General features: G+C 33.0%; 2 protein-coding genes across 2 annotated transcripts; one reads left to right on the top strand and one right to left on the bottom strand.

Annotated features, from left to right (window-relative positions):
* The first annotated feature begins 8,423 nt into the window (after positions 1 to 8,423).
* Positions 8,424 to 12,574, top strand: LOC114169686 (protein ULTRAPETALA 1-like). The gene is made up of 3 exons (XM_028054948.2): positions 8,424 to 8,932; positions 10,186 to 10,510; positions 12,214 to 12,574. The coding sequence occupies exons 1-3, from the start codon at positions 8,722 to 8,724 to the stop codon at positions 12,386 to 12,388; spliced, it is 711 nt and encodes a 236-aa protein (XP_027910749.2). The 5' UTR covers positions 8,424 to 8,721; the 3' UTR covers positions 12,389 to 12,574.
* Positions 12,575 to 13,901: 1,327 nt separating this feature from the next.
* Positions 13,902 to 16,610, bottom strand: LOC114170057 (uncharacterized). The gene is made up of 3 exons (XM_028055535.2): positions 15,920 to 16,610; positions 15,218 to 15,295; positions 13,902 to 15,042 (listed from the first exon to the last, which is right to left on the bottom strand). The coding sequence occupies exons 1-3, from the start codon at positions 16,469 to 16,471 to the stop codon at positions 14,035 to 14,037; spliced, it is 1,638 nt and encodes a 545-aa protein (XP_027911336.2). The 5' UTR covers positions 16,472 to 16,610; the 3' UTR covers positions 13,902 to 14,034.
* Between the last annotated feature and the right edge of the window lie 3,626 nt (positions 16,611 to 20,236).

Genomic DNA, 20,236 nt, shown 5'->3' with positions numbered 1-20,236 from the left:
ACATTATCCTTTATATTTCTTTTTATATCAGCATCATCTTCTTTTTCTTTGTCAGGTGTGGACTTCATTGTAGTGACATTGGACCTTTTGTGAATATTAGAATGTGAACCTCCGTCTACTTTCTTTACTTGGACATCTACTTTCTTCCAGAGGTATTTATCTTTTGATTTTGATCTTTCTTTCATACTCACTTTATTTGTAGCACATTCCTCCTTCATGAAATCCAACGCAAATCTTTTGTCTTTCGTGTAGACTATGAATACTTATATGTTGTTAGCATTTTTTATCACACAAAACAAACTTTATTTTCAAAGGAGACCTTGTAACCTTTCTCTAACATTTGAGCTACACTTAACAAATTTTGAGTAATCTTAGGAACATATAAGACATCAAAAATTAATTTGATAGCTGAATGAATTTTAATTGAAATTGTTCTTGTACCTTTCACAACAAGTTGTTCTCCATTCCCAATTCTTACCTTGGAAATATTTGATTTATTGAGCTCCTTGAAAAGTTCTCTATGAGTCATGTGGTTTGTGCAACCACTATCTATAATCCAATCTTTTGTAGATTCATTGGTTGTGACACATGATGTTGTAAGAAGTAGTTCCTCCTCTGATTTATCCTCCACAATTTGAACATCTTCTTAAGAATTTGGAGATTTGCATACCTTTCCTACATGTCCCAATTGACCGTATTTGTGACCTTTGACGTCTGGCCTCCACCAACACTAGTTGGGTTGATGACCTTTTTTCTTGCAATGGGGACAAGATGGAAAAAATTGTGTGTTGTTATATTTGCTCCTTCTATTTTTCTTAACTATGAGAGCGTTCTCTTCAGTGTAATTTAAATTACCTTCCTAGGAGTCATAATCTATAATTTTGTTGTGGGTGAGTGGCCATGTAAAGCCAGGCCAGGAACCGTAATCTATTGTGATGGGGAAATTATTGTGTAGATGTTGTGAATGTAGTGACTCCTTGGAAAGGAGTACTCTGTTGATGTGATGTTAGGTAATGTATTGAAAGGGATTTTGTATAGAACCTATCATGACTATGCTAGTATTGGACTCACATAGAGGAGTATATCTAGTTGTTAGAGTTGAAAGAGGTTCCTACAATTTGGAACTTCGCTATGGAAAAGTATTGGACCTCACAGATATGAGAAATTTACCATGGTCATACTTAGGATGGATTGTGGATCCTAATATATGAATCTATAATTATAGCTCTTGAGAGGCGGAAGTGAGTTATGACAAGTGTAGTCTTTGAGTTTGCTCAATACACTAGTCTTCCGAAAGTATAATCAAATGTTTATACGATGCTTGAGCCATAAGGGTTGTGTTGTGATGACTGAGCCATGAGGGTTAAACCATGAGGATTAAGGCATGAGCGTTGTGTTGTGATGTGATGATTAAGGTATGGGAGTAAAGCCATGAGGGTTGTGTTGTATGATAGATATTTGATTACTGATTGAGTTATTGGATTTTGAATTGGTGATGATATTGTCTTATGTAGTATTTCTAAATTTTCACTAACTTATTCTTTTCTTTTGTGGTGTTGTGCAGCCACCTATGATGATCATATATTATATTGAGCAAAAAATCTACAAATGAAAATGATACGTATTAGTGAGGCTGCAACTCTTTAAGGTGGTATAGTGAATAATTTGTATGTACATATTCTTATGTTTGTAGTTCCTCCGAGAAATGTGATGTTTATACTATCCTTTTGAAAAAAATTTAAAAACACTTCTTGGAAGATTGTAAATACATTGTACATATGTAAATATTTGCAAGCTCTTTGTTATTTGTTATAAACAATGTGATGATGTAATTAAGTAGTATATTATGTTTTAATTAGAAACGTTATACTTTCTAAAAATTATTTACAATTAAAATAAAATATTTTTTCTTTTGTATCAAATTTTCACCATAACATTAATTCATTTTCAAATTATTCAAACAAACTATAAATTAAATTAAATTAAAGTATACAAAATGTCATATCAAATATAAACCTTAATATATGTTGTAATAACATATTATTTACATGCATGCTTTTCCGTTCGAGCAAAAGTAATGACCATTCAATGGACAAAAAGTTTATGCTATACAATTGAAAGGTAAAATTATAATTTCATAAACTTTCATATCTTTTCTACTCAACAAACTCACATTCCACTTCTTTTTCACCTCTTCAAATTGATGCCAATATATAAATATAAACATCTTCAATCTACACCTTCCCCTTCTCTACAAATAGTACCTCACTTAATCCAAATACACTATAAAAATATAATTGTTGCAATACATTTTTTAGGCTGAAGTAGGTGTAGAAAAGCAAAGCAACCACAAAACATAATCATTTGAAACATCAACCTAAGATTACATGATCATTCAATTTGTCAAAGGGGAAGACAAGGTCATGGAAATTTGATCCTCATTTTGGCCTTATATACTACCTTCTGTGTGCATGACCATCATATCAAGGCACAATCACACCCCACTACAATCACTTGATGAAGTGAAACTTTTGAATTGCTATAAAAAAACATTGATTTTTTTCACGCAACATAGTACACTTAAATTTATAAACCAAATTCTAACTTGTTTTTTAATTAATTTTTTACATACTCTTCAATTAGTTTCTTCTCAAAGACATAACTCACAATTCGATTTTTGAAATTAAACTGACAAAAATAAAATACTATCTGAATAAATATTTAATACATTATATAATCTATATATACTATTTTGCTGAAAAAAAATCTAAAAAAGAACCCTAGGAAATTGATGGCGACGAGATTTTAGGACCAGCTATTTAGGGTGTCCTTTCGGCAGGAGGTAGTTGCCATAGGTCACGGCCCTTAGGTAGGTACCAACCATACGTGGCGTCTAACAACACTAGTCGTCACATCATACTATTTGTTTTTAACTCATATTCGGCAATTTTTCTTAATGAAATTTTTATATATTCAATTTTGAGTTTAACAAAATAATAGATTAACTATGTTTTTGTGTTGTTTTTTTTTTTCCTATTTGAAACTTAATTCTGTTAAGTTTTTATACCAGAAATTTATGAATGCAGCAAGACATTACTTATCTTTCGACCAAAAAAATATTTAACCAAAAGTAATTTGAATTTATATAACAGTAATTCAGTGGTAACGTGTTTTATTTAGAAAGAGAAAAAAAAAAGTATTCGTGGACGATCTTTCGCTGTCAATGGCTAACGCCGTTGGTAGCAGTAGCTGCATCCATCAGATTAAGTTGTTTGAGATGCAGAAATTTTCATTGGATTCTGTGGGGAGGGTTTAAAAAAGTGTCAACTCAATATACTAGATTGGTTAATGCTGGCGACCTAACAGTTTTTCTTAGGAAAATGTTTTCTTCACGTCTTAAAGGATCACCGTTCAAAAATGTTTTCTTTAATTTCAACAATCATGTCTGCATCATATTTACATCTACTCCTTTCACACTTGGTTTTTTTTTTTTTTATTACTATATTATCTCTTTTCTCACATTTTTATCACATTTTTATTTCTTTTATTCTATTTTCTTTCCTTTCTCGAGATGTTAAGTAACAACCTATGCATTGTTACTCATTGTCATGTTCAATTCACTATTAAGGGAACTTTTACATGTTAACATTTTTTGAAGGAAAATATTTAATGTTCACCATAATCATGGTAGATAGGTGGAGGATGGAAAGATACAAATGGAAAAAAATTAAATCTAAAATATGAGATGAATGATATGATAAAAAAATAATATTTATAAGATTTCCTCATTTAATATTTATAAGATCAAACTAATCAAAATCAAATGAGTAAAATTAGGTACATATCCATGAAAAGTAAAACACGAGGATAAGAAATTTCAGAAAACTAATCTGAAACTAAATTCGAGAGAGGTTGAATGTTTCAGAAAGTCTTCATATAAGAGAAATGTGAAGAAAATTGATGGAGTAGTTATGAGTAAAAGGGATGGAGAAACACTTATATCTTGGAAATCAATTTTTTAACGTTAAGATGAGTATTACAATAATTTGGTCAAAATATGGAAACTATTTTAAATATATTTGTTTAATGATTGAAAGTGTTAAAACTCCTAATCATTGTCAATTATTGTTTAAACACAATTATTGTTTTCCATATATGAAATATACGTAACTGCTTTATTCAATTTATATTTTTTAAGATAAAAAAATAATTTAAAATATATTTTAAAAAATAATCTTCATATTACTTTTTAATTGTACTATTTATAGTAACTTATATTGTTTTTAAAAATTTTCAAATATACGAACACGCATGTTTGTGACGCGTGTTTTCGCTGATAAGAAAAAAAAAAACAGAGAAAATATAAATATGAGAGCCTAGAATCGTTATGTATCCGTAGTTTATGTGACATGTACTTTACAGTATTTGGTAGAAACAAAATACTCTACATCATAAAGAGAGGGAATCATAGTGCATGGGTTAAGTAAAATGTGAGTTGTTTGCAGTGTCAGATATGTGTAGAATTCTTTTCATAAATATAATAGTGTCATATTTATGTAACAGTATGAGTAGAGACGAAGTTAAATGATACTTTAACTTTTTTGTTTCTTTTTCTTTCTTTCGCAATCAAACAGGACTATAATTTTATTATTATTATTTTTTTTTAATCAAACTATTTATATTTTCACTTTTTTTTTTCTTTTAATTTTGTACTCACCTCCCAATTTTTTCCTCTTTAATTTTTTTTCTTTTAATTTTGTACTGCAAATCACAAAAGGATAATAGTATTTTAATTTATTTTTTGTATCTACTCTTAACTATCATTCCAACACTCTTCAGTTATTTATTTTAATATTTTTAATAGTATAATGCAATGATCTAAAACATATATTAAAATATCATTATCCGTCACAGAATTAGATGATTAGTCTCACATTTTTTTTGAAAGATTAGTGATGAGTAAAATTAGTGAAGGGGGGTGTGGATTCTTATCTTGGTGTCAAAATAATATATTGTAATTAAGTTGCATATTACAACTAAACAAAGATAAACAATAGTGGAGGTGACTTAAAAAAAAAAAAAGGTAACTTCTTTTAATTTTTTGTGTTGAATTATCAACTTCAACTTTTCAAAAAACAAAAAAAAATAACATTACTTTTTTTTTTAAAAAAAAAAACATCATTAAATACGTCCTTATAAGTAACTTATCTTATCACATTATCTTTACTTTATATTTGAATAAACTATACATAATAAATGTACTTTTCTTAATTAACAACAACAATTACTTTAAAAACAATAAATATAATGCCAGAGTTGAAGAAAATCAAGACTATTCCATCCTTTATAATATATGTTAGAAAGTAAAATACCAATAAGCTTATGTAACCAAGATGAAACATTTTGAGTGAATACGAGTTTTTATCAAAGATATATCAACTAAAAATAGAATTAATTGATAATATATAACTAAAATAAACTTTACTTTAACAATCGATCTTAGTCATAAAATATTTTGAAAAGCAGTCTACAAAGTACTAAACATTTAAACTCCAATGGAATCTCTCATGTGAGGTTGCAAAAGTACTCTTAATGGAGCCACTCTCATACACAGTCCTAAGACTGTGTGATCATTAAAGTGGGAAAGTCTACCATCATTATAATCAGTACTTTGTCGTTGAAAAATACACACCACACATAATAATACTTTTCCACTCTCATAACTTATAAAACTCATCTCATCTACCACATTATCTACTACACTTCTTCCAACACTGCTTAATTGGGTTTATGGACTCAACAGCTTCAACAAAAAAACAGCAACAGTTTGGTGCCATCACAAATACCTTCGCCACGATTGCATGCCACAGTGAAACATACCTATTTTACCTTTTCTTTCCCAATATGCTCCATTTTACACACCTGATGAAATTTTTTGTCACAGTAAAAAAAATATACCTTTTGCAATTTCTTTCCTATTATGGACTGTTTCACATCCCATGATAAAAGATGAGACCATGGAATCAATACATATCTTGTGCACTTTGGTAAAATCATGATGGTATTATAGCAGCTTCGAGCACCAACACAAGTTCATGCGCCCCCCCTGCCCTATCTGAGGGCCCCAATCAAGTGGCTAAGTTGTGTAATTCAGAGTAAAAACCAAGTTCCTTTCCAAGATAAAGATGTCCCTTTGTAATCTCAACTTGATCAATCACTTTATGGATGGGGACACAAAACAAACAACAATTATAACACAGTAAAAATGTGGAGATTTTCCTCTACAAACTACACAGAAATAGTCTGTTAAAGTAAGAACTTTGTTAAAGTATATTATGTAAGATCAGTCACAGAATTACTAGTTCTGATTAATCTGCAATTAATATTTAAACCACAACCCAGTAATTGTGGCGACCTGTGTGGGACTTAACTCAAAGAGTGCAAAATGTGATGATTTTAATGAAGTTGGAAGTACAGATAGATAAACATACAGTAGGAGGAGAACAAAATTGTGTGGTTGAGTTGAGACAAAATATGAAGAGTGAAATAATAACTGCTGGACCAGACATTGATTTCTTAATCAACGGCTTCTCTAATTGCTAAATATTCTCCAGAATCAAATCTATTGAATGGCACACTTTGCCTGCACTTTTAGTTGCAGAACAGACATGTATGAGATTAACTAGTAGAGTGATAGGAGACCAGATCAGCCACCTAGTATTTGCAATTTGTCTGCCTAAGTTGCGGCGTCAAAGTTGTGGTGTTGTTTGTTGCTTCTCTTAGGCTTAGGACGATAATATTAGGATGTCATGGATGAATATGAATTGGTTTTTTTGGCACTTTGGGCATCATCATGTGCATTACTGGACAATGGTGTGCATTTTAGGAAATTAAAGATGGTAACATGCTTCAGTCCTTAAAAATGCAACCGAGAGTTTAGAACCACCTCTGTTGATTAACAGGTTTTAAATCACAGGTTTGTTGCTGTTTTTTATGATACTGAGATGGTGTAGATTGTATTAGTTTCTGTCATGGAAACTCTAAAAATCTTGATCTTGTGGCTAAAATGGCAGACATTTTTTAAAACCTTTCTATCTACTACAATGGTGTAGATTTTCAAGGAATAATAGCACAAAAACTTGTTATTGGACTCCTACAAGAGAGTTTAGGCACATGAAAGCTGCCACACCATTAGCAATAGCAACTAAAACAAATTCAGAGCTTTAAAGTCCTGACAGTTTGCAGCAACTGAGATGCGTGCATATATATATATATATATATATATATATATATATATTTATATTTATTTATATTTATATATATATATATATATATTAATTCTATAATATTGTAGTGAATAATAAATAATTTTTTTTTTTTTTCTGGGGGAGATTTTTCGTGTTGTGCCTGATTAAGGGAAAGGTATATTCCTTTGATAAACTATGACGGCATTTTGATCGAGTCCTGGTAAAGAGTTGAGAACTTTATTCAGTGTGTCTGTATCAAGTTATCAAATAAAGACTTTACCAATTTTGCTGAATGGATTTTTCACACATTAACTGTGGTGTTGGGATTCAGAAACTCTTCTGCCATATATGGAGATAGATATAAAATCAATTCTCCTCTCATCACCTTATGTTGTTACAAGTTTTAACGTATATATACCATATATTATCACCATGGTAGTTGCGGCTGGAGTAACGTCTGATATAATTGTAGTAATCAAAACAAAATCGAAAAAGTTACCATATTTCTTTCGTGTTCAATGCTGTTCAATGCATATGAGTTAATGTAGTCACTGTCTTTGGTATATACGATCACTAAGTAATGTTATTAATTATATAGTTAATTATATAGAATATGACAAAACAACATAATAGAGGATTTAAATTCTGAATAAGGCATGTAATATAATATTATGGAACGTAAAAAAGATCTCCTTGTCACTATAAACGTGTAAATATTATACATAGGATCAAATTAGTCCAAGTAATAATAATATCAGAAGTTTAACATTAGTTTCTCTACTTCATCTCATTGCATTACCTTAAAAGTAAAAACTTTGAACTGAACCCTTTGACTCAGACTCATGATGTGGTAAAATGGCTTGCAGTTATGCAGAAGAGAATCAAATTCTCATTCCATATTGGCTTCATGTTTTTTATTTATTTATTTTTTTTTTCCTAAAAGGGTCTTTCTCTCTAAATTCGTTCCATTATTTAATGCAAAATCATAATATTAACAAACTACCCATAAAGAGTGGTTTCAGTTAAAATAAAAAAATAAAAATAAAAACAGAAACAGACTATCACACGAATATCAAAAACCTAGTCTGGTTTCATGAGAGGATTTCCCTATAAACTTTTGTTTTCTCTCTCTCTCTATCTCTCTTTATATATCAATATCCTCCCTCATCTCATGACATATCATATCATGCATAGCAAGTAGCACCCTAAGCCTTTTAACCCCTTCACCTCACTCACAACATTTGTTTGGCTACGCCAGCTCATTCATTTATTCATTCAACCCCATCACCAACCCCTCACTATCTCTCTCTATTCTTCTCTTTCTCTCTCTCTCTTCTCAAACATTTCAACGTTTCAGTGTCAGATCTCAAGGCTTAACGTGGTGTTGGGTCGTCTTCAGCATAGCGTTGCCTTTGGTATTTGATTCTACACCCACATCGTTTTCTGGTAAAAAACAGAGTCTTTTGAGGGAAAAATGGCTAACGGGTTAGAGAGAGAAAGTGGGTCGACGATATTCAGCGAGGAGGAGCTGAGAGAGGTGAGTGGGGTGAAGCGTGTTGGGGACTATGTGGAAGTCACGTGCGGGTGCACGAGCCATAGATATGGTGATGCTGTTGGAAGACTTAGGGTTTTCGTTAATGGGTACCTTGAAATCACTTGTGAATGCACCCCTGGTTGTCAAGAAGGTCTCTTTCTCTCTCCAAAGAAGAGGCTTTTGGTTTTTGTTTAGTTTTGTTTTGTGCGAGTGTTTTTGTGTTTTGCATGTCTGAAGTTTGTGTTGAGATGAGTTTTGTTGACGTTGATGGGTGTCATTATGGGGTTGTTTTGATCTGCTTTGGTGTGTGAGTTTGTGATGATTCCTTCATACAGTTGAACTGTATGTTGATTTGTCTCACTGAACTTATTGGTTTGGTATACTACACGATCGGGCTCGGAGGGTGTTTGTTTTTGTTGTGTGCAATTGTTGAAGATTTTTAAACAACACCTGTCTTTTTGTGTGTTTAGACGTGTCTCTCTTTCTTTATGAAGGAGACCTTTTTGTTGTTTGTATATAATAACGTGGCGTAGCCATTATGTTATATCGTTACTCCATGTTTGTTGAAAGTGATCGAAGTCTGAAATCTGTTTGACAGAGTAGACTGTTTGTGTGATCCTATGATATTATTATTAATCTATAAAAATGTAACGAGTTTTTCTCATGAGTTTGGTTCTTGTCCCTGATGACATATTCTCTTGTGTTAGGAATGAATGTGATTGATTGATATTTGTATCTGGCATGAACCATCCGTTCCACTTGAGTAGTTTTTAATTGTTGGGTACTGAGTTGAACGAGAGTACCTTCGGCAGAGACTGAAAATAGAATCTAATTCTTTCAATCACTATGCATATGCTTTGTCTAGTTGTATTTGTTCCATATATCAGATGTCTGCGTTATTTTTGCTTCCACACGAATGTATTGAAGGATTAATAACTTGATGCATGCGCATTAAAGAAAAATGAAAATTATTAACTGTTACTTTGTGAATCTTGTTCGCCTCGCAGCATGGGATATATTAAAGTAATCGTTTCTACAAAATATACATGAAATACCGCCTTAAGAAAATGATTTTCATAGAGTAATGTAAAGCGATGCCAATATGATTTGAACTTGAAAGCACCTACAGATCTACAATTAGTGAAGTGATCACATGATTAGACGTGGATAAGAATTCTGAAAAATTCACTGATAAATAAATATAAGAAAGGATTTTACGGGCCCTCTGGTGAAGTTGAGAGGGGAAAGTACGCTCCAGTAGCCTAGTTCTTGAAAAAGAAAAATCTTTTTTCTGATTTTGATTCTAGACTTTGCTTTCTATTTTAGTATTACATTTTTTTTTTATCTTGGTGTTTCTCTCCCAAATGACCTTTTTTATTTGCATTAACGTTGCTTTATTGATAGCCAAGTTGACTCCTTCTGCATTTGAGAAACACTCTGGAAGAGAGACTGCTAGGAAATGGAAGAATAATGTCTGGGTAATTGTTAATGGTGAGAAGGTTCCACTGTGTAAAACAGTACTGCTCAAATACTACAATCAGGTGTCAAAAGCAGCAAATGGATCCCACAGATCCCAAAATGGCCGTGCTTGTCACCGTGATGAGTTTGTTCGCTGCTCCAGGTGCAATAAAGAGCGTAGGTTTCGTCTGAGAACTAAAGAGGAATGCCGCATTCACCATGATGCTTTGGCAGATGCAAATTGGAAATGTTCTGATCTTCCATATGACAAGTATGTTTTTTTCTCTTATATATGGTGCACTTTTACTGTTGTTGATGGCTTGTTGTTGTAATGTCCATCTAATTCACCTTGCTTTGAACGCTTTCATTGATGCCAATAGCACTGCCTATTGGAAGTGATATGGTCACTTTCCAAGCTGAGCCAATAGCTTTGATCTTTTCTTAATCTTGAGTAAGATTTGAATCTGTAGTAGCCAATAGTTGCTAATTTGCAGAGTGCTATTCAAGCTATAGTGTACAGTCTTGGTGATAGTATCTTGCATGTCACAATCTGGGAGAGCTTAAGCATGCCTGGTTCTAAGGAAAGTTTGGTAGCATCTTTAGTGATGAAATTAAATATTTGAACAATTTTTTCTGATTTTTATGTGTTTGGTTGTATGTGTTCATGTGTTAGTTGAATTACGATTGTACAAACTTAAATTGTGGCATCTGTTGTTGTTACAAGTACATAAGTACCAATATTTCAATTTGGCCAGAAGCTGTGCATTCTGGATTTAATGATTTAAACAGGGATTCAAAAATGGAAGAGGGGCAAAAATATGCTGAAGCTGGCATTTGGCAAGGTCTGATATCAAGGGAATGATGAGTGCAATTGCATTGTACGACAAAAGAGCTTGAAATAGAATGCCTAATGATTAAGTTTTCAAAATTGTGAAGTGATGCGTTTGCAGTAGATTGAATATATTTGTTTAGAAAAAATTCACATTTGGCAATAATTTAATGACTATTTCCTGAGGCAACTTGGGCACAATTTTGTTATAGGAATGTAGTAGAAAAATAGGTCTTAGTCTCGTTAATGACAGTTACGCTTGTATGGGTCTTACTGTTCCCATGATTTCCTTTTCTCCTGAATTTAGAATGGAAACTATTCATAACCGTAGGAGCTTATGGTTTGAGGTAACACTTTTTATTTACATTTTTAATTACAAAAAAGGATGCCTTGTTTCTACTTTGTTTTCTGTTTTCAGATGTTTCTACAAGAAGCAGTGATACATGAAAAAATAAAAACTTTTTCATTATTTCCCATTTGAATTTCTGAAAACAGAAGACAAAGTACAAAGAAGGTGACACTTTTTGTAATCAAAAGTAAAAAACAGAAAAGGAAAACAAAAACTGTTTTCTATCTATCCCAAAAATTATAATATAGTTTTTTAGAAGCGTATTGCCTACATGTTCATCTTCCATCCACCACTGCTAATGCCTCTTACTGCTTTAGACTATTTTGCCCTCTACGGTTATACATACTGCTGTCTATGCTATTATTATATTTGAAACTAGATAGTTTCTAGAACTTCATTATTGTTAACTTAAATGTATACCATCGCTTTGATCAGCCATTGCACGTTATTTCCAGTTATCAGTCCACTATGTCCATTTTCTCCTTTCACCCCATGTCTGACTGATCACCACCCTTTTATTTAATAATAAAAGATTCTTTGCTTGAGATTTGCAACCAATGACAACGGATAGATTGTTACCCCCACTTTGGAGGCGAAGGACAAGCTGGTGGATGGGTATCTTATATTCTTATCCGTTACAAACAGTTATCTGAAAGCATTTTGGTAAAAGTACAGAAGTAGATAAATGGTTTTATTTTATATTTTCTATTTAGACAGTATTGGATTGTTTATGTTATTTGCAGGTTTGTGATTACTGAAATTTTTGGAGCAACTAATAATGGTGATTATTTTTCAGAATTACGTGTGATGATGAAGAGGAAAGAGCAAGTCGTAGAGTTTACAGGGGATGCACTCGTTCACCAACATGCAAAGGTTGCACTTCTTGTGTCTGCTTTGGCTGTGATATCTGCCGCTTTTCAGATTGCAGCTGCCAGACTTGTGCTGACTTTACAAACAATGCCAAAGCTTGACTCTTTCATTCATATTATGCTATTTTCTATTTTCTCACGTGTTAATGTGACCTATTTATGCCTCACGATAAGAACAATACGTTTAATTTAATTTCCTAATTGCTCATTACCAGTCTGACTGAGTTCACCATTCCTTGTTCTCACTGTGACTGGATCATAAATTTCAATCTCAGCAATTTATTTTCACTCTTTCTATTTTTCTCTCTCTCTGTCTCCTTATGTTTGTTTATATATATTATCATGAGGGAAAAAAAGATGTTAATAAAAGAGGTGGCAGGGTGGTGATTTGGTTTGCAATGGATAGTGACCTAGCCATAATAATGCAGTACCCGACCAGCTCCGTGTTTTGGACAATTATTGCCTCTAGTCGATGCATTCTTATTTAGTCCTGAATAGTGCCTTTGGAGGGTTGGACATGAGTGTGCTTTCTTTATCTATGAGCCACATGATTTTGTTCAAGTATAAATGATTCCAAAGGAAAGTAAGTGGTTGCTTATTCTGTTTTCTTTTTTTAAAGAATACTTTTATCGTCTTTTTGTTGTCTCAGACGGCCAAGGGAGCGTTTATATCTTTCTGTGTGATCATAAAAATAACCGTATCGGTTGGTTTTCATTTGTGAGAACGGTTAAGAGGTATTAAATTTTTAAATTAGTCCTACATTGTTAAACTTAAAACTTGAAAGTAGCTTGTATCTTACTAAAAGAGATAACATAAAGAATAAGAGATCTTTTAATGATAATCTATTATGTTTCAAAAAGAAGATAAATGTGAGATAAAAGCTCATTTCAAAATTTTACTTACAGGGAAGTCTTGCACATTATCGAACAATTAAACCATTATGCCTTTTGATTTCCGTAGGTTTGTAACTTTAACTCATTCCAGCTTCCTTGTAAAATGGTTTATGCCTGAAAAAGCTTCCAGGTTTACTGGCATTTTAGATTACAGAAATAAAATGGAGATGGTGTATAAATATTTGCCCTGAGCATAGAAGAGTAGGTTTTAGAAATTATTAAGACCAATTTTAGCATATAAATATTTCCAATTATTCTTCTGATCATTGCCTAGTGCAACACATTTTGTTTTGCCATTTTGGTTTATGTAATTCTTTGCATAGAAAGATTCTTAGCGATATTATATTGTTAACTTGATTGTTGCTAATAAGACATTCTACTTAGTTTAGGAAATCATACAATGAAAAGAAAGTCGTTAAATAAGACAATTATTTTAACTAATTAAAGAGTTTAAAAAAGTATTATTTATTAGTGATGCTAAGGTTCATTTCTCTCTGCACATACTGAAATTGTTTCTAGTTATTATGATAGATTCTTAAATACGGAATTTCTATCAGTGGCAGGAATAAATTGGACTTTCTAGGATGTGGTTAGATAAACATCCATTGGAATGATTCAGCCATTGGAAGTACACAAACAATAAAGAGCAGTCATCTATTCAAATTCATATAACTTTCAACCACAAATAAAATGCGATAATTTTATATTAGAAACTCGACTACTTCAAGAACTTGCCTAATTCATTTCAAAATTCAATAGGCTTACAAGAAATTTACATTTGCAATACATTCCTTGCAAAATAGCCCAACTCAATACATGAGTTCAGTTTACAATAGACCACACAATGAATGAACTTCACTTGGCTGGTCGCCACCCTTTCCTTCCTGCACCATGAAATGTTTTTCTACCACCACGATTACCAGATGGACGTGGATGAAACTGAGGGGGGGCAGCAGAAGAGGATGGAAATCCCTGTTGTGCAGGTGGCTGAAGCTGTGGGAAAGGTGATCCCATCCCAAATGCCATTTGGTTTTGACCAAGAAGCCCTGCTGCATACATGGATTGAGCAAACATATTTTGTTGCATTCCAGGTAGCATAGTTGTTGTAAGAGATCCCTGATTGCCATGTACTTGCTGTTGAAATGGAATTCCTGGCATTGGCATCTGAGGAGGAATTTGAGTGTTTTGTGGGAACCATGATACCCCATTTGCAGGAAAACCATTATGAAGCATAGCATTCTGTGGCTGCTGTGGAAATGTTCCGTTTGTCCAAATTCCATGAGTACCAAAGTTAGGGGGTGCGGCGTTTAAGTGGGGAAATGATGGAACTGTGGCAGTTCCACCCAACAGTGTTTGTCCAATGCCTTGAAAAGGAGGACAATTTCCCTGAGTAACCATTGGTGCAGCAGGTGCAGCAGGCATGGATTGTGCCGCAGGCTCTTTAGGTGAAAATTTCTTTCTGTTTTTCTTCTTGCCATGATTTTGATCATTTACACCTCTTTTTGTAGCTCTTTGCATTCTCCTGTATTCGGCCTCTTTCTCATCATCTGAGAACTCCATTTCATCAGATAACTCTTCATCATTCGCACCAGATGCATCGTACCCTTTCCTATAAAGATCTTTGTTATTAATCACATGCTCAGCAAATTCTGGAACAAACGAGATAAAGGTTCCCCCATTGATTCCTTCAGGAACTTCACTTGCAGAATTGTATCTCACAATATAAAAAGGGTTCTTGACTGGTCCAAAGATTTCATCAATTAAACCTAGTGGCTTCCGACTTTCAGTCAACCAAAGAATAGAACCCTCATTAAGAGGGTCATGCTTCTCCACTCCTTCAACAATGACTTGAGCACCAAGAATCTGAAAAATGAGAAACTTCATTAAGATGATTCCAACACTATTCGGCACCATTCCTATTCTATTCCCATTGCAATTTTAACAACACACACATTTAATTAAGCAACTAAAGAAACTATATTTGAAATCAATAATAGAATGAATATTTTTATTTGAGATAGGGCTATTGTAGACTTACAGAAGTAATGATTCCCACTGGCAACATTTGATGGTGTGGTTCCAAAGCAGCATTGACAGGAGGAACAAGGGGCAGATTCTGCATAAGTTGACAAAACCATTCAAAAGAATACCCAAAAGCACAATAAAATTGCAAATATCAATGATCCGAGTCATCATCAAGTTACTCACACTAGTTCCACTAATTAACTTTCTTCAGCACGTGTGTATTGTATTGATTATCACGACATTTTTCAAATTTCTTGTATTCTAATTCAAAATTCCTCATAAAACTCCTGTGTAAAAGGGTCAAACTTTGTCGTCTTTGGTTTGAGAAAAATGCTTTCTGTTTTCACTTAGTTTCTTAATTTTAGCAGTTTATACAGGTAATATAGAAAACAACTTTATCTTATTTCACATTTTCAATAATTACTGTGTAAACCCCCGGAAAACATGAAGCATTGCAAAAATAGAAAAAATAAATCTCAAACATAACTATCCTTGTGACAAACACTGGAACAAAAATATTCTCCCAGAAAAAAGCAAATTTAAATAAACATCTTACAATGAAATGAAAGGATCCAAACCTATCACACCGCATTTACTATAAACAAAAGTTAACACACAACACTTTACATCCTCACAGTAGACAACATTTTCTTTAAATGTTAATTTCAGGACAGCAATCAAATTAGCAATCTGACTCAAATAAATAAAATAAGACCTGAAGCTCGTTCTTTGACCTGATGGGTCCAACTCCAGCATCACCATCTTCATCATCATGTGCATCATCATCAACCATGCTCCAACTAGCCACCTTTTCTTCATCAGAACTAATCTCGCCTTCTTCAACTTCTACCTCGTTGTCGTCTTCGTCGTCATCATCACTCTCCTCTTCGCTATCACTACTGCTACTACCGTTACTACTACTAATTTCACTACCAGAATCAGAACTTTCAGACCCTGAATTTTCACTTCCGCTTTCGCTCTCACTTCCGCTTTCACTATCACTATCACTTCCGCTGTCATCCTTATCACCGTTCTCCTCAATCGGAAAAGAAAGAGAGGAACCCAACAAATTGATCTTCTCCACACCTTCCTCAATAGGAGCAACACAACCCAAAGTCGCAAACTTTTCTGTCTGCGCTTCTTGAGTCTCCACCCCAACTGGATTCGGGTCGATATCCAACCGATTCTCCTGTTGCAAAGCCATTGTTGTGTCGACCTCAATAGGAATCGGGTCCACATTCAACCCGTTTTCGTGTTGGGAGGCCATTGTAATAAACTTTCGGCACGAAATGGAAACCAAAAGCAGGTAGCTTCGAAATCAATGGGAGAATTTGGGATAGTTTAGGTGTGGTCGCTTAAACCCTAGGCGCTAGGGGTTTTTGTATTGTATGCGACCTTTATATGGGAAAGAAACATGAGATGTTATATATAGAATTTTATTTTCCCAATTAAACCTTTTCTTCTGAAAAAAATACACAAACATTTTTAAAACCTTTTTTTTTCTAAATTACATAAAGAGATGATAAAATTATGAAGATAACAGGTTTTTAATTTAAGAGAGAAGCAGTAGAAAAATATAAAAGACATGACTAGGTTTGTTTAAATAAATAAAAACAAAAGTGAAATACGGAGAAGTTTAGTTTATTTCTTTGTTTCTTCTATTATTTCTATTTTCTTTATCAAACACATTCATTTTGTTTTTTTCTTTTCTCTTCTCTGCCACATAAAAGGTAAAGGAATCTTTTTCAATAAAAGAAAAAGTGATTTGGTTATAATAACGTAAATATGGGTATGAAGTTGAAAATTTTATTATGAATAAAAATATATTGAAAAATTAATATTAAATTAGTTTTGAACTGATTTTTGTTTGAATGTTCTTATTGTAAAAGTAACCTAATTGCAAATATTTTTTTAACATAAAAATTACTTAAGTTGCCGGAACTTAATTAAATATAGATAAAAATATTTTTTTTAAATAAATAAAATTTTTGAATTGTATTTTATAATTATATTTAGTCTAATTTTTTTTTTTTAATTTGTTTCAAAAACTTAATAAGATTTCCATGTTGTTCAATTAAGTTCATTTGTTTTTTCAAAAGCATCTTTGATCATAATAAATGATGACGTTAAAATCATAAAACAACAGAGTGGGTAGGACTGTTTATGTGACAAAGTTTTGGCAATATAGACTTTTGATGAAGAATTTTGGATTTTAGTTATAAGTGTAAAAGATTAAAAACGTGAGGGTTCTTCAACGAGGCATGGGGTTGCTGGTTGCAAGTTGGTGATTGGGGTTTGTGAGTACAAATGAGTGGAGTGATGGGGGTTTCTGATCCCCGATACAACAACATTACGCGAGTAGGAAGAAGTGATTTTGTTGATTGTGTGATTGGAGGTTGGTTTCTCGAAGGCCCAAGTGTCAAATGTGAGTTTTATTGTTTGTTGTTGGATTTGGGGTTTGTTCTTGGGGTTTATTTAAGTGGTTATGTATTGTAATATGTGTGTGGATTAATGTTGTTGTTGCTTTTGTATATGTTGGGTAGAACTTGTGGATTGTCGCGTTGTCCGATGAAAAAAAGGCCCATCTTGTGTTTCTTTGTTTGTTGGTTGTGGTAACCCATTAAAAATCGTGTTTCAAAGTTTTGGGGCATGGGTTGTAATATATGTTGTTTTGGTAGAAATGAGTACTAGACAAAGCAATTGTATTTTATTTATATATAGGTTGATATGTCAGATGATTTTTTTAAAGTGGTGGTCCACCATGGGGATTTTGTTAATAATGGGACAATGAAATATAGTAGGGGAAGCAAGTAAATAGTCTTATGATCTAGATGGATAGAGTTATTTTGAGGTATTAAGGATACTTAAGGAAATGAGATATGTTGCAATCAATGAGTTGTGGTATGCTATAAAAGGGACTACTGTGTTGGATAAAAGGTTGTCGTTGTTGTGAGATGAATGTGTTGCAATGCACATGATTAATATTGCCAAGCGATATGGTCATGTCAACTTTTTATGGTACGCACAATATCTGAACCTAAGGTTGTAGACAACGCTGAGTTTGTCATTGAGGGTGAGGATAATGCTCAATTTGATGATATGGGTGAGGAGAATGATGAGTTTGAGGGTGAAAATGAGGGTGAGGACAATATTGAGTTTAAGGGTGAAGGGAAGGTGATGGTCATGCTGAGTTTGATGATGAGGGTGAAGGTAAGGGTGATGAGAATGCTTATAGTGATGGTGATGGTGATGGTGAGGGTGAAGGTGAGGTTAGGAGTTGGATTGAGTCTGAGATGAGGACGTGAGTGATAAGGATGGAGGTGTTGACAATGTTGAAGGTTTAGTAGATGTCAATATTAATTTTGATTTAGATCAGTTATGGAAGGGTAGTGTGGAGGTGGTAGTTCATCATGAAGAAGAAAATGATGTTAGTGGAGCTTGTGGGAATGAGTCCCGAAAAAGCAAGAAAAAAGAACATATGGGAGTTGATGTTGACAAAGGGTTAAGAAATGATTAAGATGTCGAAGTCAACTTTGATGAGAGAGGATGGTCTGGTGGTGAGAGGGAATCAAAAGAGTTGGATAATGGTGAAGAGAGTGATGCAATGGTGGATGACAAACAAAATTATGGGCAGTTTAGCGCCTTTCCAATGCTCAAAAGCATGGTTGAATACAATGGGAAGTTGGAACTTATTTTGCAAATAAGACAAAATATATAGACACCATCAAAACATATGAAGTGCATTGTGAAAGAAGATTGAAGATACAAAACAATAATAAAGAAAAGTTAGAGTCATGTACTTCGGGATAAAAGGAAAATGATAGTGGTTTGCTTATTGTGGGCATATGGCTCCAATGCAGACATGGCAATTAGGGAAAATTGATGACAACTATATATGCTCACAAGGTATATTGCCCGCTACACACACACTTTTACCTAAAGTTGCTCATAGGTTTTGTGTTAGCCATATGTACGCAAACTTTAGGAAGAGATTTGCTGGCAAAAATCTAAAGCAGTTGATGTGGAAGGCAACTTCAAGCACATACCCACAGGATGAAACATTCAAACACCTTATGCAAATTCCCTTAAGGTAATTTTCTCTAGACCTTTAACTGTTAGTTTTTATCCACCTTTCTCTTTTACTTTTTAAGAAACTTCTCTACAACTTTCTTTGCTTTTTCTGACACTTTCTTATTTTATATGTAAATTATGTGTTATTGGTGGTAAGATAATGTCAAATGGAAAACTTTATTTCCTAAAGTTTATGTGATGAAAAAATGACAATATATCTAAACTATATCTAAAATTGTGAGAAAGGAGTGACCATTACGGTGCCTAATCTCGTCATTACTAAGTCATGTCTTCAATGCATTGAGCATATTTGAGAGGGTTAAGCAATTACTAGATATAAGGTTTGGTAATTAAAAAAGGTTGAAAAGGAAGATTGGCATTGCAATTGTTTATAATAAGAATAAAGTTGATACTTTGCTATCATGTTTATGTTTTATTTCTCAATAGAATTTCATTAGTTTGAAGATATTATTGTGTTTGATCTCTTATTCAACCATGAAATCGCCATCTTTTACAAAAGGTCCTTAACAGGGAAATAATTGAAAAAAAAGGATACATCTTAGTCATCAAATAAAAAAACCAAACACTTCACTCAAACTAACAATTAAGTAGTGGTAGATTAATTTGCTATGAATGTATAAAAGAATTCTCTATGTTCAAAGTATAAAAACAGATCATTAAAAAAATGCTTGACTAAGGATTTTAATGGTTTTACATATGCAGTTGTACCAAGATGTTTACTGAAATATATTAAGGAAGAACATTAGAAATATTGTTTGGAGAATATGCTATTAAACCTACTGACAACCTTATCACTGATTAATAATTACTAATTTACCTTATAACTCTTATAAAACTATAGCTTAAATTAAGAAATACCAACATATAGAAACTTGAATTTAGAGGATCACCCAAAACTTATTGAGCATGCCTCAACTGATGTATGTGTGTAGGAAAAGAT

This window comes from Vigna unguiculata, chromosome 11, assembly GCF_037176805.1.
Source record: "Vigna unguiculata cultivar grain cowpea cultivar isolate G323 ecotype 2 chromosome 11, ASM3717680v1, whole genome shotgun sequence".
Lineage (NCBI taxonomy): Eukaryota > Viridiplantae > Streptophyta > Magnoliopsida > Fabales > Fabaceae > Vigna > Vigna unguiculata.
This window is presented reverse-complemented; position numbering and strand designations above follow the sequence as displayed.